Here is a 25,277-nt window from a genome sequence, read left to right as displayed (position 1 = left end):
CAGATCTGGTGGTCCACAGTGTCAATCCCAAGGGAGAATGAAAACCGCTCATCGATAAGAGCAAGGAGCTACGCGGCCTCCTGAAGAGCATAATTCGGTTGTGTCTGATCGTTATTGGGGCCCCGGCCGCCATTTGGCCTGTGAGCGAGCAGTATCAAGAAATATCAGCCAAGGCCCTCATGTATCTGCCAACAGACAATGTGGGATGGGCCTGACCCCTGCTATCACTCCAATCAATATGGATGGATGCCCTGCTGTCCCGGCAGCCTTGAGGATTGTGTGCGGTTGGCAGTGGACGGCTGCAGCAGGTCGGTGGGGCTGATCGTCGTGAAGATCAACCACACCCCGTGCTCATCTCTCTGTCCACAGCTGGACAATGCTGTTTCGAGGTCCAAACTTCGGACTTGGAAGAAAATAACAGCAATATAAACAAGACAGTTCCGAGACTGTCACGGTCACCCATTCACGTCAGCAGGATAATAAGCGCCCAGAGAGCATCAGCCTTGGGATTTGTGTTGGTCCCCGCGGACGCCACACAAGTTATATGACCAGGAGACCGTGTTGCAGGTCATGCCCTTGATTTCCAATATGCCGGTACCTGCATATCTCAACAGGGACTGTCTCCGGTAGAATGGCTTCATTTTGCTTGTCCCGGTTTTGTAGTCACCTTTTTTGAAAAGTTGCTAACCACTGTACCTCCGCCCCTCCAAGTGGTATCCTCGCGGAACCAAGTCTACCTAAGTCAGGTAAGTAGACCATCAGAGGGGACACAGAGATCAAACTGCATGTTGGATTTATCCGTGGCCCCGCCTGTTGAATAAGACGGATGGAATTGGGTCGTGACGCTTGAAGTATCCGCTGCGATTGGTCTCAAATGGGAATCTACGGCATCCAGGGTTGAGCCCTGGACGGCATCAGTTTCTTCCTTTGTGGGACCCGTTGAGAGAGCTCTCGACCTTGATCGAGTAACATCAACTAGGCCCAACGTAGCTCGCCTCGAGACTTATGAGGAAGAAGCGGGTCCATCGAACACGGAGATGGGTTCGAACCCTGTCTCGGCAGTCGGACTGGGAGAATACTTCGGATCGCCCCGACGTGCACCCTCGGGTCTGAAGACTTGTCAGCCTCTTACACCTCTTCGAGCGGGTTTCGGATGCTGAACAAGCTGTAGAAGCCAAATCGACATTGTCAGACTGGCCACACAGAACCGAGTCGAAAGAAGAGCACACATACCAGCGAAGATTGATGAGTAGGCCTAGACTCAATCCTAGCATGTTCCCCTGAAAACGCAATCTACCCCCACAGGCCTTGGTCAGTCCCAATTGCGCGTTCTTGAGAGCTGTTGCGCGGCCGCTGAAGTGTAACGCAGCTCTGTATGCGTATTCGAGCCGATTGGGATTCAAGGCCGACATCCGTAGAAGCCTTATAAGCTGCCCGGTGAAGATCTTCGCTTGATAGGTATGTCTTCCTTGACGGCTGGGGAGTCCCTGTTACCTGCGTAGGTCTACACAAAAATAGGGACACCCGCGGCAACTCCAGCACCATGGGCTGTGCACATATCACGAGGAGATTGCTTAACTTGACCAGCACTCCCTTCCAGTGGAAGCCCCTCAAATAGGAAATCTTCCCGTTGGATAACCTGCAGAAAGGAATCAACAGCCACAAGATCACCTCGAGTAACCATAGGACAATCAGTATTATGTTGACGGGCTGCTTCCTTGTGCCTTCCCCCGGCCTATACCTACGCAGACTTGAGTACGTGGAGCTTTGGGTCCTTGCAGGGTGCTTACGGCCGGTACCTTGGAATGTGCAACCGCTTCCAGTGCTCGCCCATTGCAGCAACCAAAAAGAAGTATTGGGCATTCACCAAAGAAATTGACGGCGGCGCAACCAGACATAGTGGCAGAAAGGTCATCCGAGAAGAGGTTATCCCACAAGAGGTTATTCTATTCTACAGCTGGTTACCCTATGGTTGGTTGTTTGCAGGGGGTCAATTGGACCCACACCGGCTCCTTCCCGCCGTGTAAGTGACGGCTCAAGCTTCCCCAGCAGCTGCCTAGCTAGGAATGTTCAGACTCGAGGCATGAATCCATCTTGACATTCTCGACCGACTACAAGCATCTCGGGTGCCATAGCCTCAGAGTACATGGGATTATAGAAAGAAACAGACAATCATGCCCTTTGGCCCCTCAGTGCGACCTCGTTGGCGCCACCTGCCAAGACCGTCAAGGTAGGCCAGGAGCTGCAACTCAACCCTCCAAAATCTACCGTTATCTAACTTCTTGATAGGCTGGTTCTGGATATCTGTGACAGCTACTCCTGCAGGTAGCAGAGTAGCCTCCAACCGTGCGCCTTGCATTGGTCTCGTTTCTACCACGCCTTTCTACCCCTACTATTTGAAACAGATAAGTCCTCACGGGACCTGAATACGGAAACAAAGTGGTTCTAGCATCAACTACACGGCCTGCTACCCATGAAAATGCAACTGCTGTTCGTCCCAACCAAACATCTCCCAGTGGCGCAAGCGCGACTGCAATCCACCCTGACATCTCGTCCTTAATTTTTCTTTCCTTGACCAGCATGACAGACGGCCTGGGCTGCTGTCGACACACGGTCCAAGCCCAACTCTTAGGATGGCAATTCAAAACATACTTCGAGGCTTGATAGCTTCGCCATCGTTACTCCTCTACCTTGTACCAGCTGCTTTGGCCAGAGAAACGCAGTACATCTACGGGACTGGCATAGACGGTATCACTCAGCGATTGGCAGTCGACAGGACTCCCGCACTATACACGGGCGACTTTGGTGACTGCCTGGGAGGGCAGAGTCTCTTCAACATAACCAAGTTTGATGCTGCTGTAAGCCGTACTCCGACCTGACTAAAGTCTTTTCTGCGACCCCCAAGGGATCACCCAAAATTGTTCAGAAGCGCATCAACAAGCTCGGGGTGCCTGAAGGCCCAAAAATCGCCAGAACCGGCAGACTAATGTGACGTATGGCAGTACTATAAAGATAATTCAACAGTCTTGTTTCACCTGGACGGCGCCTCCATGATCAAAAATGAATCCCTCGTGATGCGCTTCTCAATGGACGCCTACGGCGAAAACCGATACCAGATGGTTTTTGACCCCTGCTTCGTCAATATCCACAGTCTGTGCCCACTCAACTCCTCCGTACCTGTCGAGGCTTGGGCCGTTTTCCCGGTCGGTCCAGCGCAGGTGGGGGGCATTCCAAGTCTCGCCTTCACTATCCCAGACTTTGAGGGCTCCGTTCGCCTGCAAATATTCGCAAACTCGACTAGGTCTCAGATCGGGTGCTTCCAGGCAAGCATGACGAACGGCATTACCATGGGCCACCCTCAAGCCATCAGCCCAGTCCTCGCCTTGTTCACTTCGGTAGCCATTGCCGCTTCCTTTGCAACCGCGGCGTATGGCGTCAGTATCACTCACATGAGAACTCACTACGCTCATTCGATCTCTGCTGTGGTTGTCTTCGAGGCCTTCCAAAGTATCTTCCTTTCTGGTGCTCTATCTCTGAACTTCCCAAGTGTCTTGATTGCGTGGTGGAGCAACTTTGCGTGGTCAGCAGCACAAATTTTCAGCCGTTCGATGATCAAGTCTATGCAATCGTTCACTGGGATAAGCGGCAATGCAGGTCAAGGAGGAGATGCCGGATCGGTCTTCCCTGACAGCAACGAGGGAAATTTAGCTCAGCAGATTTATGGCCGATCCAATCTACTTACCACAACAACGAGCCAACTCTTGCGCCGGCAGCCATACAATGCAAGTGACCCGTACGACTACACTTGGGCAGGTAGCGCTGCGAGTCCAGGGATTCCTCTGCCTGGAACGTGGACGGGCTTCCAAGGCACCCTAGCGGCGTTGGATATTCCAGCTGCAGATGCCTTCACAACTGCCTTGACCTGGTTGTCGGCCCTATTAGGACTTCTGGTTCTCGGCATGATCTTTTTGAAAGTGTTCCTGGAATTCCTTGCCAGAACCAAGCGAATGAGAGATGATCAGTTATTGTATTTCCGAAACCACTGGGCACAGTACACGGTCCTCGCCAGCCTGCGGGTACTATTTATGGCGTTCGCCACGATGGTGACGTTGATATTCTACCAGTTTGCAATCGGAGGATCAGCTGGGGTCAAGGTGGTCGCCGCCATTTCCCTCCTTGTATTCCTGCTTGGAATCGGCGGCTTGGCAACTTACGCATGCCATTCGCGGCTCAGATTTGATCAATACACTGTACAACTGGACCGTATTTTGGTCGTACGCGACAACCGGCTGAGGGCTATACCATTTATTTGCTTCATTCGGCTGAGCACCCTGAAAGAAGCAGAGTTCCCGGGGAGGCTGATCGGATCGATACCATTTGTTCAGGTTCTCTACAACGATGACAATGTCGACCGCGTTTCTGTGCATGAAGACCACGTCTATATCAAGAGGTTCGGGTGGCTGTCAGCTCGCTATCGGCGCACGAGATGGTGGTTCTTTGGGTGCAGCCTCCTGTACGAACTCTTTCGTGGACTCTTCATCGGAGGCGCAGTGGACTCACCACAGGCACAAGTATATGGACTATTAGTCTTTGAGGTCCTCGCATTCTTGGTTTTTGCCAAGCTTGACCCTTTTGAAGGCCAACGGAACATGGCGCTCGCTGTTTGGATGTTGGGGATCAGCAAAGTCCTGACAGCGGCCCTTTCAATCGCCTTTCTACCCACAATGAGAACTAACCGCATCGTTGCTACGGCTATTGGACTCGTCATAATTGTCGTACAAGGTCTGCTGGTTGTTGGACTCATGATCTTGGTGGTGATCGGGGCGATAACATCATACATGTCGCTCACACGCAACAAGGAGGAATTCACTCCCGAGACACTCGAATCAGTCCGAGTACAGTACTTTGAGCACCTGCAGACCAAGGCAATTGACATCCATCTCTCCAAAGAGCAAAGGGACTGGCAGAACAAGCTCGAGGAAACGGAGAAGGACAAGCAGCCGGCTCAGCCCTCCTTCTCCGTGATTGCTGTGAAGCGGATGTCAAAGATCGAGGACGAGGACGAGGACGAAATCATTGTTGGTGCTCTGGACACATCCCTGGAAGAAGGCCCGAACTTGGATCCAAACCGTCTCAGCAGAGCCAGACGACTTAGCCGGACTAACAGCGTCAGCTCGAGAATGTCAACCCACAGTCTCCCACGCAGAGCTCGCCCTCATAGAGCCAGCTGGAGCTCGCGTGACTTCGGCGAGTGGGATGCGCTTTCACTTCAGCGGCCTGAAAGCGGCCTGGTCAGGCGGCTGAGCGGCTATGGACCGCCTATTAGCAATCCCTCAAAGAAAATTTCGCCGCTCGTGGTTGAGGAGGAGCCGGCTCATCGCAGCTCTCAGGCAGCTTTGGAAGAATCAAATCACAGTCCCACATCATCCATGACGCCTCCCGAGTCGCTTCCGAACAGCACTACGGCACTTCGAACTAACAATGCTGATTCAAGCGCCGGGGAGGGGGATGACATGAAAAGCCCCGTAAATGAAGTGTAATAGGCGAGGATATAGACGCCACAAAGATGGACGCGAGCAGGCACATTGTGCGGATCTACAGCTCAACTTACCGTACAGAAGACGTCGATGTGCCACTGTCGTAACTACGTGCTCGAATGGCACATATGAATCACGAACGAGCAATGGAGTTTGGGAGGGAGAGCAAGGCGCACTTTATTTTGGGTGGCCCTACGCGTTGGTCAACAGGCGTTTCGAGCCGGAATAGGACCGCTTAGTTTTGCATTTTGATGTCGTGTATGTTTTTTCTACACGAACAGGTCGTTCAGAGTAATGAAATAATCGAAGTGATCGGGTAACTCGGCTGGATTGCAGTTATTCATATCTGAGGCTCGGCCGACGCAGTGTCCAAAACACCGAACCCAGGCCCGGGCCCACCGGGAAGCTTGCGTGGGCCCTTAGGTGTATCTGTCAACCTTGGACAACTCTCAGCAATTACAGGCGTCGACGTGGAAGGTAAACAGTGTATTGTTTCTTTGAGATGAATTCCTGTAGCATCGCACCCCGTGCCCATGAGACAGCCTCCTGTGAGATACCCTATTGTGAGACAACCTCCTAGGTACTAAGTCCGATGCCTATTAAGATGAAAGCCAGTCTAGGTAGGCTGGAAAGTTCTTGGCACTTCTCTGCGTACTCTCAAGAAACTATGCATGTTGATTCACATACCAAAGTGAGCTTTGGAGCGGGTTTATCCTCGGCAATAACCCTCACTGGGGAAACCAGCGCGGAATCCGCCAGGAACAATCACCCCATTACTAATGAAGGAATTCCCGGGGCCGTGATCAAGTCCCGAGACAGGAGGGAGGGGCCGAGTGGGCGGAGCAGAGCGGCGGAAGACCAGCGTGACGTTGTTGACCCGCGCTGAAGCTCCAACCCCACCTGGGGGGGCATTATGGCCCGATCACCTCGCGAGGACCCTTGGGGAAATCGGATCCTAGGAACATTGGTTCGAGGTCTTTCGAATGAGGTAGAGGTAATTCCGTAAACCCGTTCGCGGCCTTCACTACGATGCTACAAAATGAGGGCAGAGTCCATACCCACGGCTACCAGTCCGTTCTTTCAGGACCATGTGCCGCTAGGTGGTTGATCATCCTTTTGCGGAAGGCCAATTCGAACGACGCTCACGAGCCGAGCTGTATTAGCTTCACGACTGCCGATGACAGAGCATTACATAACGATAGCTGGTTAAGATCTTAAGCGGGCGTACTCCATTTAAAGCATTGCGGGCCTTGGATTGTTTGTGGATCTGATCCCCGGAACATCAATTGAGACCGGAAAGTGAGAACACGACAACGTAGCCATGGCAGAGAACGTGAATACGCCAGAGCTTCTGGACCTGACCATTGACAATATCACACCCAACACGATCAGGATCAACAACCAAGGCAAGAATGAACGGCTCAAGTTTCTGTTGGATCGGCTCGTTACGCACCTGCATGACTTCGCGCGCGAGACCCGACTCAGTACGGATGAGTGGATGACGGCGTTATTGTTCCTGACCAAGGCCGGGCAGATCTGCAGTGACGTTCGGCAAGTAAGTTGCCCTGTCTTCGGGTTCCCTTGTACACACGCCCGTCGGAATAGCGGTGACTGATCACTCGTGTGTTGGCAGGAATTCATCCTCCTCTCTGATATCCTCGGCCTGTCCCTTCTGATCGACAGCATCAACCACCCGAAGCCGCCAAACGCCACAGAGGGCTCCCTCCTAGGCCCCTTCCACACGCACGATGCGCCGACCCTGCCCAATGGCGCGCGCATGGCCAGCGACCCCGAGGGCGAGCCCATGCTCGCGATCTGCACCGTCAAGGACACCGACGGCAACCCCGTGGCCGGCGTCAAGATCGACATCTGGGAGACCGACAGCAGCGGGCACTACGACGTGCAGCATTCGGACCGCGGCGAGCCGAGCGAGCGTTGCATCCTCGTGAGTGACGAGCAGGGCCGCTTCTGGTTCAAGGGCATCAAGCCCGTCAGCTACCCCATCCCGCACGACGGGCCCGTGGGCAAGCTTCTGCTGCAGCTGGGCCGGCACTGCTATAGGCCGGCGCATGTGCATTTCATGTTCGAGAAGGAAGGCTGGGATCACTTCATCACGTACGTGTGCGCCCCATGATACATTCGGCCCGTGTGCAACTTGGCTTGCCTGTTATTGACTCGATGACAAACAGCGCGCTCTACCTCCGCGGCGACCCGTATGAGAAATCCGACGCGGTCTTCGGCGTCAAGAAGAGCTTGACTATCGATCTCGACAAGGTGGACAAGAAGACGGCAGAGGAGTATGACGTACCGGAAGGTACCTGGCTGCTGAGGAAAGACTTCGTGATAATCACCGAGAAGGAGAGCCTGGCGCTGAGAGATGAACAGACAACAAAGGCGCTCAAAGAGCAGGGACTCAAGATGAAGCTGGTTGACCATTTGCCTGTGCCAGACGTAGACTGAATTCGGTGATATATCCTCAAAATTGAAGATATCGAGTCCGTTTGGCCGGTCGCATGACAACTCGTGACCTTTCATTTGCTGCTGAGTCACCTGTTGGAGGGCTTCGTGACCGCTGACTTTGGTATTGTTGGCCAGCCGACCAGGAGACGAAGCAACGTGTGTTCTGAGCTCCCCGTTTTGGAATCATCTACTGATGAACAGCTTGCGGTAGGACCTGTGCTAGTGTTCATGAAGACTGATCGTGGTTGAAGCACTTTGGGAGGCCGCTATGTAGCGCAACACCTCCGTATTGTTTATCTGAGTGTGATGCTTGCCATTTGCAGAGCTCTAGTCGTCTCGTATCGGGGAAATCGCTCCTCGTTTTCGCAGCCCCCTAGTGACCACGAGTTGAAGTCTTGAGCAACTTGATCACGTTGTCGTAGTACCCCTGTGTCCCTCCATACTTGTCCAACAACGCCTGCACATCAAGCTCCGAATCGTTGGCCAACCGTCGGCCAACGAACGCTGCGTTCCTCGTGCTCGGGATTCGCAGCATCTCCTTCTCAACCTCCCAGCCGCAGTCCTTTGCGATCTCGCAAACCCAGGCGCAGAGAGAGTTGTACATAGATGGGGACTCTGCCTTGTCCTTTGGCGGCGGTGCGCGAAACCTTGCACCCGTGAGGTTGTGGCTACAACACGGGATCATAATGAAGGGACAGTCCGAGAGTCTGGCCAGGATGGGTGTCCACGGCGTGAGCTCATCCGCGTGGTTTGAGATGATGAAGGTCTTTGGGGGAAAGACCCCGTCATGTATCAGTTCATTGTGGAGCGCCTCGTCGTCGTCCGGCTGCATACTACTGAGGACAGATGGCAGGAGGACACGGGTCTCTAATGACTGTCGCTCTACGAAGCTTTCGGCAGGAGATCGTACTCGGACTTCCGTGCTGTACTTCGGCCATGACTTTCTTGCTCGAGCATCGAAGCCCCATCCGGGATAGTTCTCGCTATTCAGGATGTGCGTAAGAAGACCATTCCCACAGCCAATATCAACCCAACCAGGGAAATCGGAGTCCTTGTACATGTCTTCCCACAGCTCTATTAGGAAGGCTGCGATACAGATATCCTCAAAGACATGTTTTGAAGGGTCAGTCACCTCTTCCCAGCCTTCAACGAGAGTTCGAGCGTACTTCTTCTTCAACGTAGCATATCTGTTTTGGAGGGCTGCTTGTGGAACCAAGATATCGTGGTGAACACGTTTTTGGTACCCATTCTTTTGGCCCTCGCCATGCTTATACGTCACCTTGAGCAGACTGAGCGCTGTCCTCGAGAGTTTTTCGTCTCTGGCGCTTCCCTCAAAGAAACAGTAGTGAATGGAAATAGTGCCTTGAGACTCTTCGGGGTTCCAGTCGTGCAGAAAGGCAACGCCTCGCACGCTCGGATGATAAAAGGGAATATCAGACTCTGACTTGAAGTGTGGAAGATAAACGATCAAAGATCTTTGTAATCCCTGTGATGATATCCCCTGGTAGAATACACATGTCTGTTCGAGAGGCTTATCTCGCAGTTCGTTCCGAGGGATCATGCGGCGTACTATGCGCCGCCGTTCCTCAAGTCCCGAGAAGCTCGGTACTAGCGGCTGATTGTCGAAAGAGATCTCAGAGACTTCTGAGCCAGCAACCTGATCCAACAGGACGTCTGCCCGAAAGAGCCAAGACGAGTTGATGTTGGGGTTGCGGATCAGATTTAGCATCACCTGGTCGAATATGGCCGGCTCGAACCGTATTTCGTGCTTGAACAAAGGCGTCCATTCGGGGCGGCTACTGCCGGCTCCCGCCTCGAGGATCTGACAGGAGATAGCTGCTGCTTTGTTGCTGGCGTCGCTCAGATCATCAGGTGCGAAAGGCATCTGTGCGTCTGGACAAATCGTCTTCTGGAGGTGTCAGTCTCATAAGATAACCTGCCCACAGCAAAGCCTATAGCCTCCTGGTATAGTCTCCCAAGGGATGCCTCTTCTAGAATAGCCTCGTATGTGGTGTGGGATAATCTGCACGGGGTCGTGGGGTGTGGACTCTCGAGCAATCTTGCAAAGCTTTGAGGGGTCCCCGCAAGCTGTACTGCAGTAATCTGAGCAACACCAGCTTGAGTCTGGTGTTTGTTTTGAGGTGTGAAGCCTTCGGCGAGGACGACGATGACTAAAGATTGGGCAGAGCCCGTGATGAAATCAAGGTTCGGAAAGTTCAGGCTCTTCCAGTCGGGCTGGCCCTGATCTAATAATAAGCGGGGCAATGCACACGACACCGGAGACTGCGCTGCACGGCACCGCTAGGTGGGTACCTAGGTACCGAGTCTAGCACCCCCAGCAGGTAGCGAGCGGCCAGCCCAGCCAGCCCAGCCCAGCCAGGCCTGTGCGTTGGTGGCAGGAGGTAGGGTCGGTCTGGTGTGTGGGCGGTGGTGGGTGGGTGCCCAGCAGCAGGGGGGCGGGGGGGCGTAGAGGCGACTGGACGGGACGGGACCCCTCCTCGATTCACTCTTTCCCAGGTTCCTTGCTACGTTGCTGCTACTTAAACACTTCCCGTCCTCCGCCCTCATCATCTTCCTTTCACAACAACCACCCATACACCTCCACCCATACACCTCAACCACGCAACAGATTGCTAGTCGTCGCCAGATCTACAGCACCTCGGCTCCACCCCGACACCTCAACACATCAATTTCAGTGAGACGCCATCTGTGCCGTCCGTCGCTGCCTATGTCAATCGAAAATCTCAAGTCTTACGGTCAGTCTCCGACTCTACTCCCCACCGCCTTTGCACAATTCGACCGCCATTCATCTACGATGCACTGCCTGTGATGGGGCTGTAGATGTCGCCCTGCGTCGCGCACATCACAGTGCTCTTCTTTTCTCAGCGATGTCGGTGGCCGAGTCACAGCCTGGCGACAGTCCTCGATGCAACATCCACTTCCCCGCGTTTGAGTCGTCTATCAAGCGAAGCAAGGCAAACATCAAGGCTAACATCCATACTCTCAGACCCCTTCGCCGAAGCCGACGAGGACACTGGAGAACAGTCCAAGGCTCCTGACTACATTCATATTCGTATTCAGCGTACGTGCAACTTTGACCCGCCTTCTTCCCGCGAAAAAAAAAACATGGCCGATAGTGCTCACGTGCAACCATGGCACTATCGGCCCAGGATCGCGATTGCGACACCTTGGCCCGGTCTATGAGACAATTGCTGACGAGCTTGTTCAACAGAGCGAAATGGACGTAAGACCTTGACCACTGTTCAGGGCATCCCTGCAAAGTTCAGCCGCAAGAAGATTCTCGCCGTCGTCAAGAAGAAGTTTGGTGAGTGCCAACCCACGCCACCACAAATTGACTCATACCAAGCCTGGTGACTAACTTTGCCACACTACAGCCTGCAATGGCACCATCGTCAACGATGCTGAGATGGGCGAGGTGATTCAGCTCCAGGGCGATCAGCGCAAGGATTTCCAGGAATTCCTCACCAGCAAGGACGGTCTTGAGCTCGACCCCAAGACCATCAAGGTCCACGGTTTCTAAGGGCCCTCATCATGTCACGTCTCCTCGACCAGGACTACTGCGCGGGAACGGCTTGATTCGGAGGCGATACCTAAACCAAGGAACACATCAGGTCTCCTCTTGCTACAGCTTCTCCAGATATGGAGACATCTCGGGCACCGGAGAGGAACACATGACATGATACCCACCCGATCACGGACGATCGAATACTCGGAGGAGTCCAGTTTTTTGGGACCGATTCACGGAGTTGATATCTTTGTCGCCATGCGCTTCACTCGTTATGACTTCCGCATGATTGGCGTTAGTAGCAGAAATGGCACATCGTTGATATTCCTACAATGACGCTCCCTTGTGATACTGATGCTCTTAGGCTCTTGATTGTCGGCCGTAATGGGTTGCCTGCATATTACCCCTGACTGACCCACACAACCCCAGCGAGGTGCGAAGGGGGAACACATCGCCGCAACCGTAGCAAGCTCCTGCGCTAGTTGGAGAACAGACTTATACTCCCACAGAACCTACAACAGTGTCCAAACCGTGAACTCCCAACCGATGCTTCCTAGTGACTCAATTGTACTGAATGATGGGGTATCTCAAGCAGATTTGACAGAAATTCCAGACCCGAGAAGAATACAAAAAAACCAAAGCTACTACCGCCTTTCCTCTCAAGGTTCGACCGTGATATTCGCGAAGTTGGCCACGCTCACCACCAACTCCCCTCCTTGTCGCAACAACCGGTACCCCAACGCAACAAATGGCAAATCGAACCAATCCCGGTCCCAATGCTGCTGTATCAAGAGGGCAACCATGCTAATGTAGCTCGCCATGGAGAAGACGCTGATCGAGGTCGATGTTTCCTTGAGGATGTTGATCTTGCGCTGTGTTATGTGATATACGAGGGTGAGAGTCTGTGTAATACAAGCATGTCAGTACATTGCATGACAAGCAATTGAACACTCGGGAACGTGGCAGAAGGGGAGTCCTCACGCTCGTGATGATTATCCAAGTCGGGAGCAGCAGGAAGGGATCCTGCGAGCTACCGCTTAGATCTAGTGTCCATGATTGTAGGTAGCCGTTCAGGGCGGAGACGGAGACGAGACGGAAGGCAGTCGCGGATGGCGTGTAGTTTACGAGCCTAGCAGACAGACAGAAGACGGTTAGTATACGCGAATGAAGTAGCCGGGGAGCACGCTGCAGCGACTTACCACCTGGACATGAGGCGGTCCGTGAAGAAGAAGGAGAGGTACCCCGAGCAGCCACACCAGACGATGGCAAGCATGGTCTCCGTCAGTAGCAGCCTGTCCTCGCCGGGCGTCCGCCCCGGCTGCGTGGGGACGTCCCCCGACGTCGCGAAGGTGTGTAGCTTGAGCAGGAAGCGGATGGCGACCGGGAAGCACAGGTAGATGGACGGCAGGATCGACAGCAGCCGCAGCGAGAACAGCACGGGGTGCCACCACTCCTCGACGCCCAGCACGGCGGCCACGCGCGGCTGGAGGAAGCTCGGGTGGGCTACGGGGTCCGCCTCGGGGTCCGCGTCGGCGTCGCACATGCTGTCGGCGGAGGCGCGCCTGACGTAGCTCGTGTCCTTTGCGAGGCGGCCATCTCTGGCGACGGCGAGGTACTCGGTGTTGAACCTGGTGGTCGTGGTCGTGGCGGTGGTGGCAGAAGAGACGTGTCTTGCTGCCGCTGCCTGCGCTTGTTCCTGGTCGTGTCTGTTCGTCGACCACGTCCGCGCCCTGGTTAAGGCTGACATCGGCCGGCTCTCCCTCGTCGGGGAGGTGGGACGCCCCTCCAGGCCGTGGGGCAGAGGACTTCTTTCAGGTTGGCTCAAAGATAAGAATACTTCAGTGTTGGACTCTCATAGGCAGCATGTGTGCAGGCGGGTGCGTCGAGAAGAATACGGAGGCAATTCAACAAAGAAAGAATGATTGTGTGTTAAGGAGAGGATGCTGAGGAAGTCGGCTTAGAGAGGGGAACCTCAGAGACTCGGAGCTTCAGACCCCAGCGCTGAAGTCATTCCCAGCGCACCTAACGACAAACCCCTGATAATTATTGCCTATTAGGCTGGTATTTGAACGGTGTCACAGTCTATTCCTTGGTAAAAGTCATGTGCGGCTCGATTCATGAATCTCTGCTGTGCTCTACAGGTAGAATGAAACTCGTGGCTCTTTAATAAATCCCAGGGGTAGAACTCGGGTCCAAACTCCCAAGAACGCCAAGGTTGACCTCACCGTCCTCGAGACCCTGTGTGCCTTCTGCTACCGGACTACCTAGCTACCTAGGGTCGCGTGTGCCCCCAGGTGCCCCTTGCAGAGCGTTCAAACTACCGGCAGGCTACCTGGCACGCCTGGGTAGTCCGTAGTGGACCCCAGAGCCGGCTTACCGGACGGGCTGGCTGGCTCGGCAGGCATGAAGCTTTGCCCAAAATTTTGCCCATTGAAAGGCAGGCCGCATCATGACCAGCAGAAGACGGTGATATGCCGATCAGGCGCACCACACCCACCAAGTAGTCGACCACCAGGGCGGAAGGAGAGCGGAGACTGTGTAGCGGGACTAGTCGTTCAATTGTTCGCAACCACACCACAGCTTCACGAAGCCGTACTCCGGCTCGTTCCACCAGAGCACGTCGCATCGCGGCCTCGACTTGGATCTCGACTTGCCAACCGCCCCCGGGTGCCTCTGTACATCCTTAGCTGCGACCATGGCTGCTACATTCCGCACGCGGCCATGGCTGCTTTCTTCGTCACGACCAGTGGCCCTCCCGATGTATCTGTCCGGGCCGCGAATCCACCAAGCGAACATGGAGCAGACCCGGAGCAGAAGCTTCAAGCCTGATTCAGGATACAAGCAAAGCATGGGCAATGCAAGGAGACAACGGAGTCAACAGCAAGCGACGTCAAGTATAATAAAACAGATGCATGGGGCGGACAAGCTCCAGGACGCTGGATCGATTTCTATGCTGGCTCCCAGTAGGTTCACTTGCGAATATGCGCCTCGACGCTGGCTACCAAAGTGCCTAAGCTAATATCGTGCCCTCTGTTGCCCTCCAGGAACAATTGTGCCCCTTCCCCTCGTCAAACAACCTCGCGCGCCCAAGGAATTCATGCGGTATCACTGGGAGATCACGAAACAGCGCTTCGTGGACCGGCTGCAGCGGCTCATGAACTCGTGGGCGACCAAGCCCAAGTGGAACAAGAAGGCGCGCCTCCGCTCCACCAACAGCGAGATCATCGCCGCGGCGCGCAACCTGCATGCGTCAATGTCGTACTGCCTGGCCAAGGGCGGCCCTGCGGAGAAGGCGCAGCTGGCGCAGATTTGCGTGCCGAAGCTGTACCGGTCGCTGCTCAGCGCCATTGAGAACAGGCCGGCTGGCAAGAGTTACACGTGGGAGCGCATCGCTGAGACGGACAAACTGTGGTGGCCCAAGGTTGTCGACAACAAGTGGACCGAGACGGACGTCGGCTTCAAGCTGTCGTTCCGCCAGGCCGTGGTCGGCATCAAGAGCAAGCAGCGCCTGACGGAGCTCAACGCCCGGGGCCAGAAGGTCTCGGAGAAGGATATGGAGCTGCTGGAGTACATTGTGTTGTGGCGGCAGGTGGACCCTGTGAACATGACGCAGACTGACTGGCAGATCTATGGCACGTTGAAGGAGACGACGTTCGAGGACATGATGGAAGAGGTGGAAGAGATGAACGAGGCTCAAAGGCATATGGCCCAAAAGAAGCTGGACACTGAGCGGAGGGCGCTTGGGGCTCGAAAATAGTTGTACAACAATACTACAGAGGCTGATGCCTACATGAACACATCGCTGGAGGTCCACTGATCAAGATCGCTGTCGGAAGGGATGGACTGCCTTCAAACAGCTTTCTCATACAAGACACTACTCAGATATTTTGGTTATCGACGCTGCGATATTGTATATATAATATCCAGGGAATAGAGACTCTTCCCAAAATATTCCGCACCGCTAGATCCATACGAAGATGACCTCTCGCCACAATGCGACTGTACTCTCAAGACTGCTTCCGCCGACCGCCACATCACAACTCATGAACCTTTCTCCCAAAGACTCACGCCCCAAGTCCCACACACGAGACACTACAAACCCGCTCCCAACAACTAGGTACAGGGGGTTCAAAAGAACTTTCCAGCATGCTTGGACACCGGGACCTCCTCGCGTTGGACCACCACCTCTGTCGCAGAGTCATCATCCATGACAGCAGGTCGATCGAACCCCGTAAAGCGTGTGCCATTCTTCTTGGCCCAGAAGAATTGGAAGGTGAGCCTCAGCGCGCAAGCTGCAAAGCCAAAGAGCAATCCGCCCACGGGAGCAGCCACAAACGCGCCGAACGCTGCCCAGTCGCTCCCATACAGACCCTGCTCCAAGAGGATGAGCTGTGCGCCAGCCAGGGCGTCGCCGTAGTAGATGGTGCCGAAGATGAACACGCTGAGGATGCCACCCAGGCCGCCGACGACGACCTCGAAGCCGCGCCACCAGTACACCCTGTCGTTGAGGCCGAGGATAAGGACGGGGATGGTCGAAGCGGAGAGAAGGTCCGTGATCAGGTAGATCTGCAGGATGGAGATAGCCCTCAGGGCGATGACGATGGTGGGGATCATGAGCAGGACCACGGCCAGGCGGATGAACCAAATGTTCAGCTTGTTGCGGAACAGGTCATTGGCGGCGGACGAGACCATGGCGGACTGTAGCGAGTCGAAGGACGCGGTGGACAGCGACACCGCCATAACGAGCACGATTCCAATGACCCAGCTGGGCAGCTGCTCCAGCAAGAGGAAGAAGGCCACACTACCGTCCTGCGCTGGGTCACCGGGCCAGGCGCCTGACCAGGCTGCGATGCAGCCCGTCATGCCAACGAGCGTCAGGATGATGAGCACACAGACGACTGCAATGCTGACACCGATCCAGAGGTCCTTGTCGGTCTTGGAGGCGAAGGTCCGCAGCCAGAAGTTGGAGAGGAAAAAGTCGTTGGTGAGGATGGCGATCGGGAAGATGTACAGGAGTTGCCAGCCGAGGAGGCTTGGCTCGAGAAGACCGGAGCTTTCAACGAGGCCTGGCTTGATATCCGTCCGCGCACCAATGGTGATAGTTGCAATTAAGATGAGACCCAGCACCATAGCTCCTTGGATGTTGTCGGTAATGAAAGAGACTTTGAAGCCGCCGAGAGCTGTAAGAGGCAGTGTCAGATCGTAAAACCCACTACAACTTGGTACTTCAACAAGACAACTCACAGGTGTAGATAGTGGTGACCACACATTCCACAATGAGCACAGGAAGCGAGTCCAGTCCTGTCAAGGTACTGACGACCTGGCCAATTGCTGAAAGCTCGGAGACCATGTACAAAAACATGGTCACCAGAGTCAGGAAACTCAACCACAGAGCGGTGATGACACCATATCGCTGGCGCGTCCACTCCGTGAGGACGAAACCTTCAGGACACTTTCGGCGGATGATGGGCCCCAGCGCAGCGAAGATCAGCAAGGGCAGGGCGGACATCAGGGCGTAGGTGATCACGCCTTGCACGCCGGCGATGGTGGCAAGCTCCGGGTAGGAGAATAGGATGCCAGATCCGAGACCTAGGTCGGTCAGTAGGGTAATGGGGGTTGGAAGGGGGCATTGGGGGGGGGGGGCAGGTTTTTAAACCGGAGCGGCAGCACGTTTCCCACGCAAGCATTAACTTGATCGAGTAATTACGGTACAATCTCAGCTTCATTTCCACGACGCCCCCGCGATCTCCCCTCCGCTGATGGCGAGGGAGAGGTTGGATTGCGGAGGGCACACTCGCTTCAAATCGGCGCCCGTAGTGAGCCGCAATCTCTGTCCTGACAAGACAATGCTCAAAGTAAACCCATTCGGAGTCTCCTTATGAGTACCCCACAGTGACAAGGGTGCTTCGAGCAATGCTTGAGAGGGCAGAGACAACTGTAAATGTTGGATACGAACCTATCGCCAGTTTCGCAACTACTCGTATGGCCCCAGCATGGCCGCTGAAGGCCACCTCGTGGTGGTGACCATCCGGAAAGATGCCTCGATTTTCTCGTGCTCAAAATAATGCTTTTGTCTGCTACCGCTCTGATTCCTAGGTGGTGAGCGATTTCTCGCGTTATCTCACTGACCAGAGGCGATGAAGTTCAGAGCGATCGGAAGCGCTGTCAAGGGGTTAGCAGATGTTGAGGCCGCAGGGGCAGTAAGGACAATGGTAGAGAATTGGGGGTCAAGGAGAAGCCTTGTTTGCGACAAGCTTCGTCTCTTTCGACTCCAATCCTTTCCCTTGGGGTTGTTTTCCTGACCGGTCCGAGTTCTGTTGCCAGAAAGGAACTCGCCCTTGGAGTCCTTTCGGAACCTCCATGCTAGAGCTGTTCCCAGAATACTGCGCAGTACAGTCAGTCACAGTCTGCTACGGCTATACATATGTGTCGATGCCTGCTTCATAGCTACAACTTACAGGAAGGCACCGTAAGTCAGATAGACTATGGCGTTTGACGCCTGGAAGGACGGTTGACCCATGATTCGTGTAAGTCCGTTGATCGGGATGCTCTAAGTCTATCACAACGCTCGAGGAAGAGTCAAGAAGAATGCCAGGAAGAGGCGGGAATAGAGGTGCTCTTCTCAGGTGAGGGACGAATCTGATGGTCGTGTGCGCTATATATCAATGACCATGGTGTGCAGGGCACTCACTACACGATGAAAATTTGCCTCGTATGGCGTGTTGCCCAGCTTGAATCGCCTCTGCTCTCAGCGGGTATCGGCGTGGTGTGGGGGGCTAATCTCCCGCTACGGAGTTCAGGTCCAGGATACGGAATGCTGATTGGCCTGTGGACAAGTCTCTCAATAGTCCATGGATGCCACTATGTACGTAAAGGCAAGCAAAGCAGTAAAGTCGAGCGCGGTAGCAATTGCGGTCAGGTTCTCCCAAGTTTGACGTTGATTTATTACACAGGTGTGGGAGTATGCCTGTTTGATATCTGCAAGTATTGGCATTGCGCCTCAACAACCCCAGCTTGTGAATGTTCATCCCGTCCGCCAGAGGCTACCCGCACGGATGTAATGGCCAAAATCCTTATTCACGAATAAACTCGGCATGCAACTGGATTGCTCCATGAAGCCGTTGTGATGCCTTGGCACAACGGCGCGTCGTAGTGCGGTTTCTTTCAAACCAAATCTCCTTGACAAGTCCTCCTGCGCCCCATCACATGTCTCCTTCCGTGAGCATCTTGTCTCTGGCGCGTCCTCACTTCCAATGAGAATGGCTTGTTTGGGCTCGATCTCTCCTCGCGGCCCTTAGCTCGGCCCTCGGCTCACTCTGTGACCCAGGCGACGTTTTTGCCGTGCTTGTTCTTCAATGCACCCTTATTCGGGGAATGGTTTTCAACATTAGCCGCCTCATTCGGATCGTTGGTAGCCCATATCCGCTCGATAGACAAGTCAAAGGGCCCAGGTATCCTGTCCGTAAGCCCGATACCGATGGTGCGAACCTTCTGCCGCAGCATCTCAGTCTGAGGCTCGACAACGTAACCGTGATTCGTCCTCACGAAGTCATTCCACTTGATCAGTACGGTCTCCCACTGCCCGGGTCGCCTGCTGAACAGACGGTGCTGATGTATATCTGTCGGCACAATGGACTCGGTCTGTACATTGACCAGGTAGCTTCGGCCATCAGACTTGATCCTCAGCGCAAGGTATGCGTATGGGTCGATGTCCCATAAGCTCTTGCCAAATAGTGTTGGCGGCCTGTCCAGCGTCCTCCATGCTGCATAACCGGATCTCTCAACGTTCGGAATGTCCTTTGGTAGTTGGGTTGATATGGAGCCGTGGAATCTGGCGTGTGCATTGGGATTATCTGCTTTTGTCAAAGAGCTCGATGCTGATTGTGGAGGAATCCATTCAAAATGTGCTTTTGAGAAACCGCCGAGGTCCGCATCTGACATGAGCTTGCATGCCTGCATGGACTCCTGAGCGCGGAAGGAATGCAATTCGAGAGGTCCAGCTGGGCCCTTGACAGCCTCGAGGTTGAGTGCTGGGCAATAATAACTGTCAGAACCATTGGCTGCTTCGTGCACTTTGGGGGCGGGGGGCAATACCGATGCTCGTGAATCTCTTGAGCTCGTCCACACTGCGGCCGAAGAAACCCTTTGACAGGCGAGGCGTGGCCCTCATCTTTGCTGATTAACCTGGCTATGAATCGAAAGGGGATTGAACTGCGAGAGCCTCGTGGCTCAGAGAGCTATCCCATGCTAGGTGTAACAACAAAAACAAATTGCAGAGCGAGGCTTGCAAAAGCGTAGGTTGGGTGAGCTCCTGTGTCGGAAGAGCACGCCCACGTTGAGGACGTCATTTTCGGGAGCTCTGGAGCTCGAGCCTGATTACATAAGTAATGCATAGCTCTAGACGACAAGTCTGACAGACGTGCTTGCACTACTCCGCCGAGTCGGTACTACAACATGTCCCAAGCTTGGACAGGAGGCTCCAAAAGTCATCCTGCCGTCTCTAATATCTTGTATTTAATGGCTTATGTTCGCTTTGTCATGAAAAGCATGCCTTGTATCAATTCCAGTGCGGACGGGATGATGTGCTGAGTGTCAAGACTCATATGTCGAGTGACCTGGTCTTCCTGGCACGCCTGAGCTCTTTGGAGATAGTGCCGTCAGCTCCGGTCAAGTGACAGGACAGTCTGCGGCGTTGGTACGCTGAGATGCTGAAAACTCGAAGAGCATCGTCAGATTTATGGCTTGACGTCTTCTAAAGAAGGAGGTCTTCATTTTTTCATGTCTTTCACACATTGGCAAGTGCCACGGTCGAAGAGTCAAGGGAATTTGGCCCATAATGAAAAGAGTTGCAAGCACCAGAAACTTGCTGGTAGAGCAGGCACCTTGTATCGATTGGTAGGAGGATTTTGACCATTGCTTTATCAAAGATTGAGCCTTTCGCTATGCACTGGTTTTAGGAGACGGCCTCATGAAGCAATCGCATTGCTGCTGGATCCAGCATTGGAACATCGGAGGCAGATTAGTGGGTTTCCTACCTAATTACGCTGCGAGGAAGGACATGAAATAGGGGCAGCATACCCAAGGGGAGAGAAGGTGTTAAGCCTGGCAATAGTTACGGCATGCGAGATCACACTTGAAGGAATCAGACCTTATGAACCAGGGTAGCTTGCGCATGAAAATCGTGCTTCCATTATGGACAGCTTCGCGGGTTGAGCATATCGAACACGTGGGTTGAGCGTGCCAGTGGACATCGGGAAGCTGTCATACTGGATAATCAGTAGAGGGTTGATTACGTGCTGAGAAGGGACTGCAAAATTGGCTGCGCAGGAAAGAGGGCTGCTTTCCAGAGACAGTGACGCCGAAGCACATCCCGTTTTGAACGCGACCGACCACTTTCCAACCACAGTATCCTAGGCTACCCACCACCCTTTACTTCATTGACCCCTTCTTCCCAAAAGCACAGGTTCAGAGGCACTGCGTTTCCATCCTCCTACAGGCTTTCATCTTTAATCAGCATTTCTCTGTTGGTGTCGTCCCTTTCAACCGATCCTCCTACCATCGAGTCACTGGTCCGTTGCGTGCCACCTTCGATCATCATTAATCCACCATCATCTTTTACCACATTGACTTTTGCGTGACTGACTTCGTCACAACACGTTCCTTTTGGGGTCGCTTGAGGGCCTCGCATTTCTGAAGTTCGTTCTTGGGTTTGACTCATCTTTTCACACCTTCAACCTTAAACCGTCCCCAACTTTCTTTCACACAAATCATCAGCCATCGCAGCGACTACGACGATCGTATTCAACAACGATGGCATCACTCAGCAGGTCTTGCGAGCCCTCTCCAGAGCGATTCAAGCACAACAAGGGTGCCACGCTCACTGGCTCTGACCGCGCGCCCTCTCCTAGCGAGATGTCTTCAGCTGGCGACAGCGACGTTGGTGGTAAGTTTCTTCCAATTGAATACTCCTGTGATAACTGCTGCATCTTGCACAATCCGTCTTGTCGTCAGAAGAAAACACGCGCTTACCGCTTCACGACTTTCCCCCAAGGCTGCAACTATGCCTCTGCCTGGCTTTTGGTTGTAGCTTAAAGCAAATATCACTGACAAACTCTTTAGGCGCTCGTCTCGACACTTTGTCGATCTGTGACTCGCCTAAATACACCCCTCCTCATGCTCGACATGGTATTGGAAGCTCTCGTTCTGCCCAGGTGGTTCGTACCGCAGGAAATGAGTGGGTTACTTCGTTGATTCCCTTGAGACTTCGTCAGCTCACCATATCTAGGTCTCCTACTTGTCGCGTCCGCGCAGATGATCGTGACGATGTGTTCGTCTCTTCGCCTGCCAAGACGCTGAGGGAGCGTCGCTCGGAGCGCTCCATTATGACGGGCAAAATGCAGTGTCTTGATGTCGCCTTGGCCAACGAGGACCATACTCTCCGAACGCGCGCATCAAACCTAAACACCCGTCACCAGATCAATGGTGTAGATGCCCAGAATCTGTATCCTCCTACTGCCTGTGTTTTCGTCGCGAAGTAATTACAACTCCGTTCTATCCTCTGCTGTTCATTCTGGCTGACACTACTCTGTAGTCTTCCTGAGCCCAGGGATGACACTGCACTCGAGGCGGCCATCTACGGGGAGTTCAATAAGTATGGAAAGTGTTGGGTCAAGATTCGCCGCGACTCTCATCACATGCCCTTCGCCTTTGTCCAGTTCACGTCGGATGAGGAGGCGCGAAGTGCCCTAGAGAGTGGCAAGGGCGCAATCATCTACGGTCGCCCATGCCGTACCGAGATGGTCAAGGCCAACCGCACCTTCATCGTCCAGAAGAAGTCGGGTGCGCCCATCACCGTCGACGAGGTTACGAACACCCTACTACCTTACGGCTCACTGAGCAAGTGTGAGATTCTCTCCCCTCAGCTCCGAGAGCCCCTGGGATTTCCGCCTACAGTTTTGGTCGAGTTCTCTATGTTCGATGCCACTCGAGACCTTCACACGGCGTTCCGCCACGATCCTGTCTACACAGTGACTGCTTTCGATTTAAAGAAGAATTGCGTGGCCACTCGCGACAGCGGCGATGAGGCTTTCCTTGCAGCGTGCGAGCGGGACCGTCGCTCCGCGTTCGTTGGAGACTTGCCAGCTCATGTGACCCAGGGCGATCTTGAGGATCTATTCGCAACGGCTGGAGAGGTTCTCAAGGTCAATATCATCCAGAAGCCGAGCAACTCTGGTATGGTGCGAACTATGGCATTCATTGAGTACTCTCAGCCGGACATGCCCGAGCTCGCAATCAGCAAGTTTCACGGCAGCGTGCTCAAGGGAGCCGTTATCCGAGTTGAGCGCAAGTCTGTCAAAGAGCGCGGACCTACCCCTCGTCATTCTCGGTCTCAGCTCTTAATTCGCCAGCCAGATGATTCACCCATTGCCCGCGGACCACCCAAGTCTCCTGTTGTACAGATTGTCAGCACCCCGACTCGCCCGAACGCTACTTCGACTGAAATGTCTCCTGCGCCTGTTCCTCCTCCCATGTACGGCGGATGGGGCTATGGCATGCCAAACTCGCCTTACGCGCAGCAACATTACGCAGCCGGTTATGGCTCTCAGCCAGGCGCTTCAGGCATGCCTATGACGCCTCAGACGACCCCTCAGATGTCCAGCCCTTGGACGTACTACCACAGCTATTGGCCTGGCATGATGGGTTACGATCCGTCGCCCTTCTACATGAGCCCCTACGCGTTCCAGTCGCCCACTCCCATGACGGGCAACCGTACTGAGGACACCAAGGGCCAGTCGACTCCCACTCGCAATGGCCATGTTGCCGCCAACAATGTCAACGGCAATGGTCACCAGGAGGACTAATGTCTTCACACCCTGCGTCGACATCAGTCATCCCAGATGTCTTTACGCATTCATTCCCTTCAAACAGTTGTTCCGGGTTCGATCTGAAAAGTTCTTTTGTTACTAATACATCTTTAATACCCGCGAGGCTGACGCAGTCTACTTTTCGGCCATGGGACACACGTCTAGGGGACCGTCCTGTCGACTGCGATAGCCTCGCCTCGCCGTCTGTCATGATGTTGGGCATGATGGAGCCTGACCGTCGTTCTTGATCACGCAATACCCGACACATTGGATTCTCTTGGGTCGGCCTTTGGGGTGACACTTCCTCACCGGTTCTTTCCCTTGGAGGGCCAGGAGATCCATTTCGCCACATTTATTCGTGTTGGTCGATGGGACGGGTACGTGGACAGGGACGTCCTGGATTTTGACCCTCACGTTGTTCAGATAGACAGGATTGTTTGGTTTGTTTGGAACACTTCCGCCCGATGGAAAAGTGGCTTTTAGCTAGCTCATTGCCAGTTGGCTCTGTCACAGATGAATCCGAAGATCTGGAACACACTGGCTGCATCGTGACTTTCGTGCCTTGCTTGTTGCCGACCGTGCTTGCTTAAGAAATCTCTGAACCCCTCCCTGTACAGCTCACAAGAATCCCAAATATGCGGGATGACTTGACCAGTGAATAGCAGTGGCTTCTGTAGAATAAGTTCCTGGAGGGTAATCTACAACTTCCTAGAGGGTAATCTGTGATTGGATAACCCGTAATAGGACAACCTATGATAGGGTAACCTTCTACAGATGTGTCGGGTAGTATTCGTCTAGGTAGCTGCGATCTTTTTCTGCGTCCTCTGAAGCATCGTTTTGACCTGTTGTCGATTGCCTACAGGGCCCTCTGCCTCTATTGGCGGAGTAAGACTGACTGACGTCCTAATGCTGTGCAGAAAATGAGTGGGTCCGGTTGAAGCTGATTAGTCCAGGGGTGGCTTAGTGCCGCCGCATGCTCGCCCACTGCTCCTTCCCGAAATCCACGTGACCCAGAGCGATCTGGGTTTTTTGCACACCAAATTCTTGTACTCCATCCCGCAGCGAAGCGTCTCCATCAACGACCCAAGGAAGAATACCGTCACTTTGTCCCCCTAACTCCTCAACAGCGGTATGTGAAACCCTCGCAAGACTCAAAACAACCTTGTTCATTTCAATCAATTCAATACTGACATTTTCGCTCCAGACAAACCGGCAAAATGAGTTCGTCCACCCTACCCCACGATTTCGATCCATCTCGACGACAGCGAAACTGACAAACTCAAACAGCGAAGGGAACCAGCTCTTTCGGAAAGCGTCACAACAAGACGCACACTCTGTGCCGTCGCTGTGGTCAGTAACATACACCCAACGGATACCCGATACGGCAATTGGAAGAGCAAGGGATAGAAAGGACGAATATTTATCTGCACGAGGGACCCATCGACAGAGGGCTGACTTTCTCACTTCGTCGACAAACAGGTCGCCGATCCCTGCACATCCAGAAGCACACCTGCGCTTCTTGCGGCTTCCCCGCTGCTAAGACCCGAAAGTGTACGTGAACGAACCACCCTGGCGCGGACCGCCGCCCAACGCTGGGACGGAGAGATACCAGCGACCAAGCAAAGAAGGAGAACCAGAACGGGATACTGACAACGAGGCACACAGACAACTGGTCTGAGAAGGCTAAGCGCAGAAAGACAACCGGTACCGGCCGCATGCGATCTCTGTCCACCATCTCCCGACGCTTCAAGAACGGCTTCCAGACCGGCACCCCCAAGGGCGCCCGCGGTCCCCAGAAGGCATAAATGACAAGCCACTACGGCAACGCGACGAGGGTCAGTCAACGTTTCGGAGACATGCGGTCAAATGAGCAAAATGGCGTCTAGGGAA

The 25,277-nt window shown here is 54.0% G+C and overlaps 10 protein-coding genes across 10 annotated transcripts; 6 read left to right on the top strand and 4 right to left on the bottom strand.

Annotated features, from left to right (window-relative positions):
* Positions 1 to 2,633: 2,633 nt before the first annotated feature.
* J7T55_011916 (uncharacterized protein) lies at positions 2,634 to 5,540 on the top strand (the record flags this gene model as incomplete). The annotated part of the gene is made up of 2 exons (XM_053136750.1): positions 2,634 to 2,858; positions 3,003 to 5,540. 2 exons carry the CDS (start codon positions 2,634 to 2,636, stop codon positions 5,538 to 5,540), a joined length of 2,763 nt encoding a protein of 920 aa, XP_052999721.1.
* Positions 5,541 to 6,858: 1,318 nt separating this feature from the next.
* On the top strand, positions 6,859 to 7,997 carry J7T55_011915 (hydroxyquinol 1-2-dioxygenase; the record flags this gene model as incomplete). The annotated part of the gene is made up of 3 exons (XM_053136749.1): positions 6,859 to 7,092; positions 7,171 to 7,652; positions 7,727 to 7,997. 3 exons carry the CDS (start codon positions 6,859 to 6,861, stop codon positions 7,995 to 7,997), a joined length of 987 nt encoding a protein of 328 aa, XP_052999720.1.
* Positions 7,998 to 8,370: 373 nt separating this feature from the next.
* On the bottom strand, positions 8,371 to 9,882 carry J7T55_011914 (uncharacterized protein; the record flags this gene model as incomplete). The annotated part of the gene is made up of 1 exon (XM_053136748.1): positions 8,371 to 9,882. One exon carries the CDS (start codon positions 9,880 to 9,882, stop codon positions 8,371 to 8,373), a length of 1,512 nt encoding a protein of 503 aa, XP_052999719.1.
* Positions 9,883 to 10,725: 843 nt separating this feature from the next.
* J7T55_011913 (translation initiation factor) lies at positions 10,726 to 11,538 on the top strand (the record flags this gene model as incomplete). The annotated part of the gene is made up of 4 exons (XM_053136746.1): positions 10,726 to 10,753; positions 11,005 to 11,079; positions 11,230 to 11,322; positions 11,393 to 11,538. 4 exons carry the CDS (start codon positions 10,726 to 10,728, stop codon positions 11,536 to 11,538), a joined length of 342 nt encoding a protein of 113 aa, XP_052999718.1.
* Positions 11,539 to 12,182: 644 nt separating this feature from the next.
* Positions 12,183 to 13,270, bottom strand: J7T55_011912 (uncharacterized protein; the record flags this gene model as incomplete). The annotated part of the gene is made up of 3 exons (XM_053136745.1): positions 12,183 to 12,425; positions 12,505 to 12,652; positions 12,723 to 13,270. 3 exons carry the CDS (start codon positions 13,268 to 13,270, stop codon positions 12,183 to 12,185), a joined length of 939 nt encoding a protein of 312 aa, XP_052999717.1.
* Positions 13,271 to 14,218: 948 nt separating this feature from the next.
* J7T55_011911 (uncharacterized protein) lies at positions 14,219 to 15,280 on the top strand (the record flags this gene model as incomplete). Its single annotated transcript, XM_053136744.1, has 2 exons — positions 14,219 to 14,486; positions 14,568 to 15,280. 2 exons carry the CDS (start codon positions 14,219 to 14,221, stop codon positions 15,278 to 15,280), a joined length of 981 nt encoding a protein of 326 aa, XP_052999716.1.
* Positions 15,281 to 15,651: 371 nt separating this feature from the next.
* J7T55_011910 (uncharacterized protein) lies at positions 15,652 to 18,043 on the bottom strand (the record flags this gene model as incomplete). The annotated part of the gene is made up of 4 exons (XM_053136743.1): positions 15,652 to 16,703; positions 16,768 to 17,112; positions 17,653 to 17,906; positions 17,982 to 18,043. The coding sequence occupies 4 exons, from the start codon at positions 18,041 to 18,043 to the stop codon at positions 15,652 to 15,654; spliced, it is 1,713 nt and encodes a 570-aa protein (XP_052999715.1).
* A 791-nt stretch (positions 18,044 to 18,834) lies between these two features.
* Positions 18,835 to 19,693, bottom strand: J7T55_011909 (complex i intermediate-associated protein 30; the record flags this gene model as incomplete). The annotated part of the gene is made up of 2 exons (XM_053136742.1): positions 18,835 to 19,553; positions 19,618 to 19,693. The coding sequence occupies 2 exons, from the start codon at positions 19,691 to 19,693 to the stop codon at positions 18,835 to 18,837; spliced, it is 795 nt and encodes a 264-aa protein (XP_052999714.1).
* Positions 19,694 to 21,333: 1,640 nt separating this feature from the next.
* On the top strand, positions 21,334 to 23,384 carry J7T55_011908 (rna recognition domain-containing protein; the record flags this gene model as incomplete). The annotated part of the gene is made up of 3 exons (XM_053136741.1): positions 21,334 to 21,466; positions 21,643 to 22,024; positions 22,115 to 23,384. 3 exons carry the CDS (start codon positions 21,334 to 21,336, stop codon positions 23,382 to 23,384), a joined length of 1,785 nt encoding a protein of 594 aa, XP_052999713.1.
* A 1,220-nt stretch (positions 23,385 to 24,604) lies between these two features.
* J7T55_011907 (60s ribosomal protein l37) lies at positions 24,605 to 25,192 on the top strand (the record flags this gene model as incomplete). The annotated part of the gene is made up of 4 exons (XM_053136740.1): positions 24,605 to 24,608; positions 24,675 to 24,737; positions 24,867 to 24,938; positions 25,053 to 25,192. The coding sequence occupies 4 exons, from the start codon at positions 24,605 to 24,607 to the stop codon at positions 25,190 to 25,192; spliced, it is 279 nt and encodes a 92-aa protein (XP_052999712.1).
* Positions 25,193 to 25,277: the final 85 nt, after the last annotated feature.

This window comes from Diaporthe amygdali (assembly GCF_026229845.1).
Source record: "Diaporthe amygdali strain CAA958 chromosome Unknown NODE_2_length_3802984_cov_64_841326, whole genome shotgun sequence".
NCBI classification, from domain to species: Eukaryota; Fungi; Ascomycota; class Sordariomycetes; order Diaporthales; family Diaporthaceae; genus Diaporthe; species Diaporthe amygdali.
Note: the sequence above shows the minus strand (reverse complement) of the source record. Positions and strands in the feature narration are given on the sequence as shown.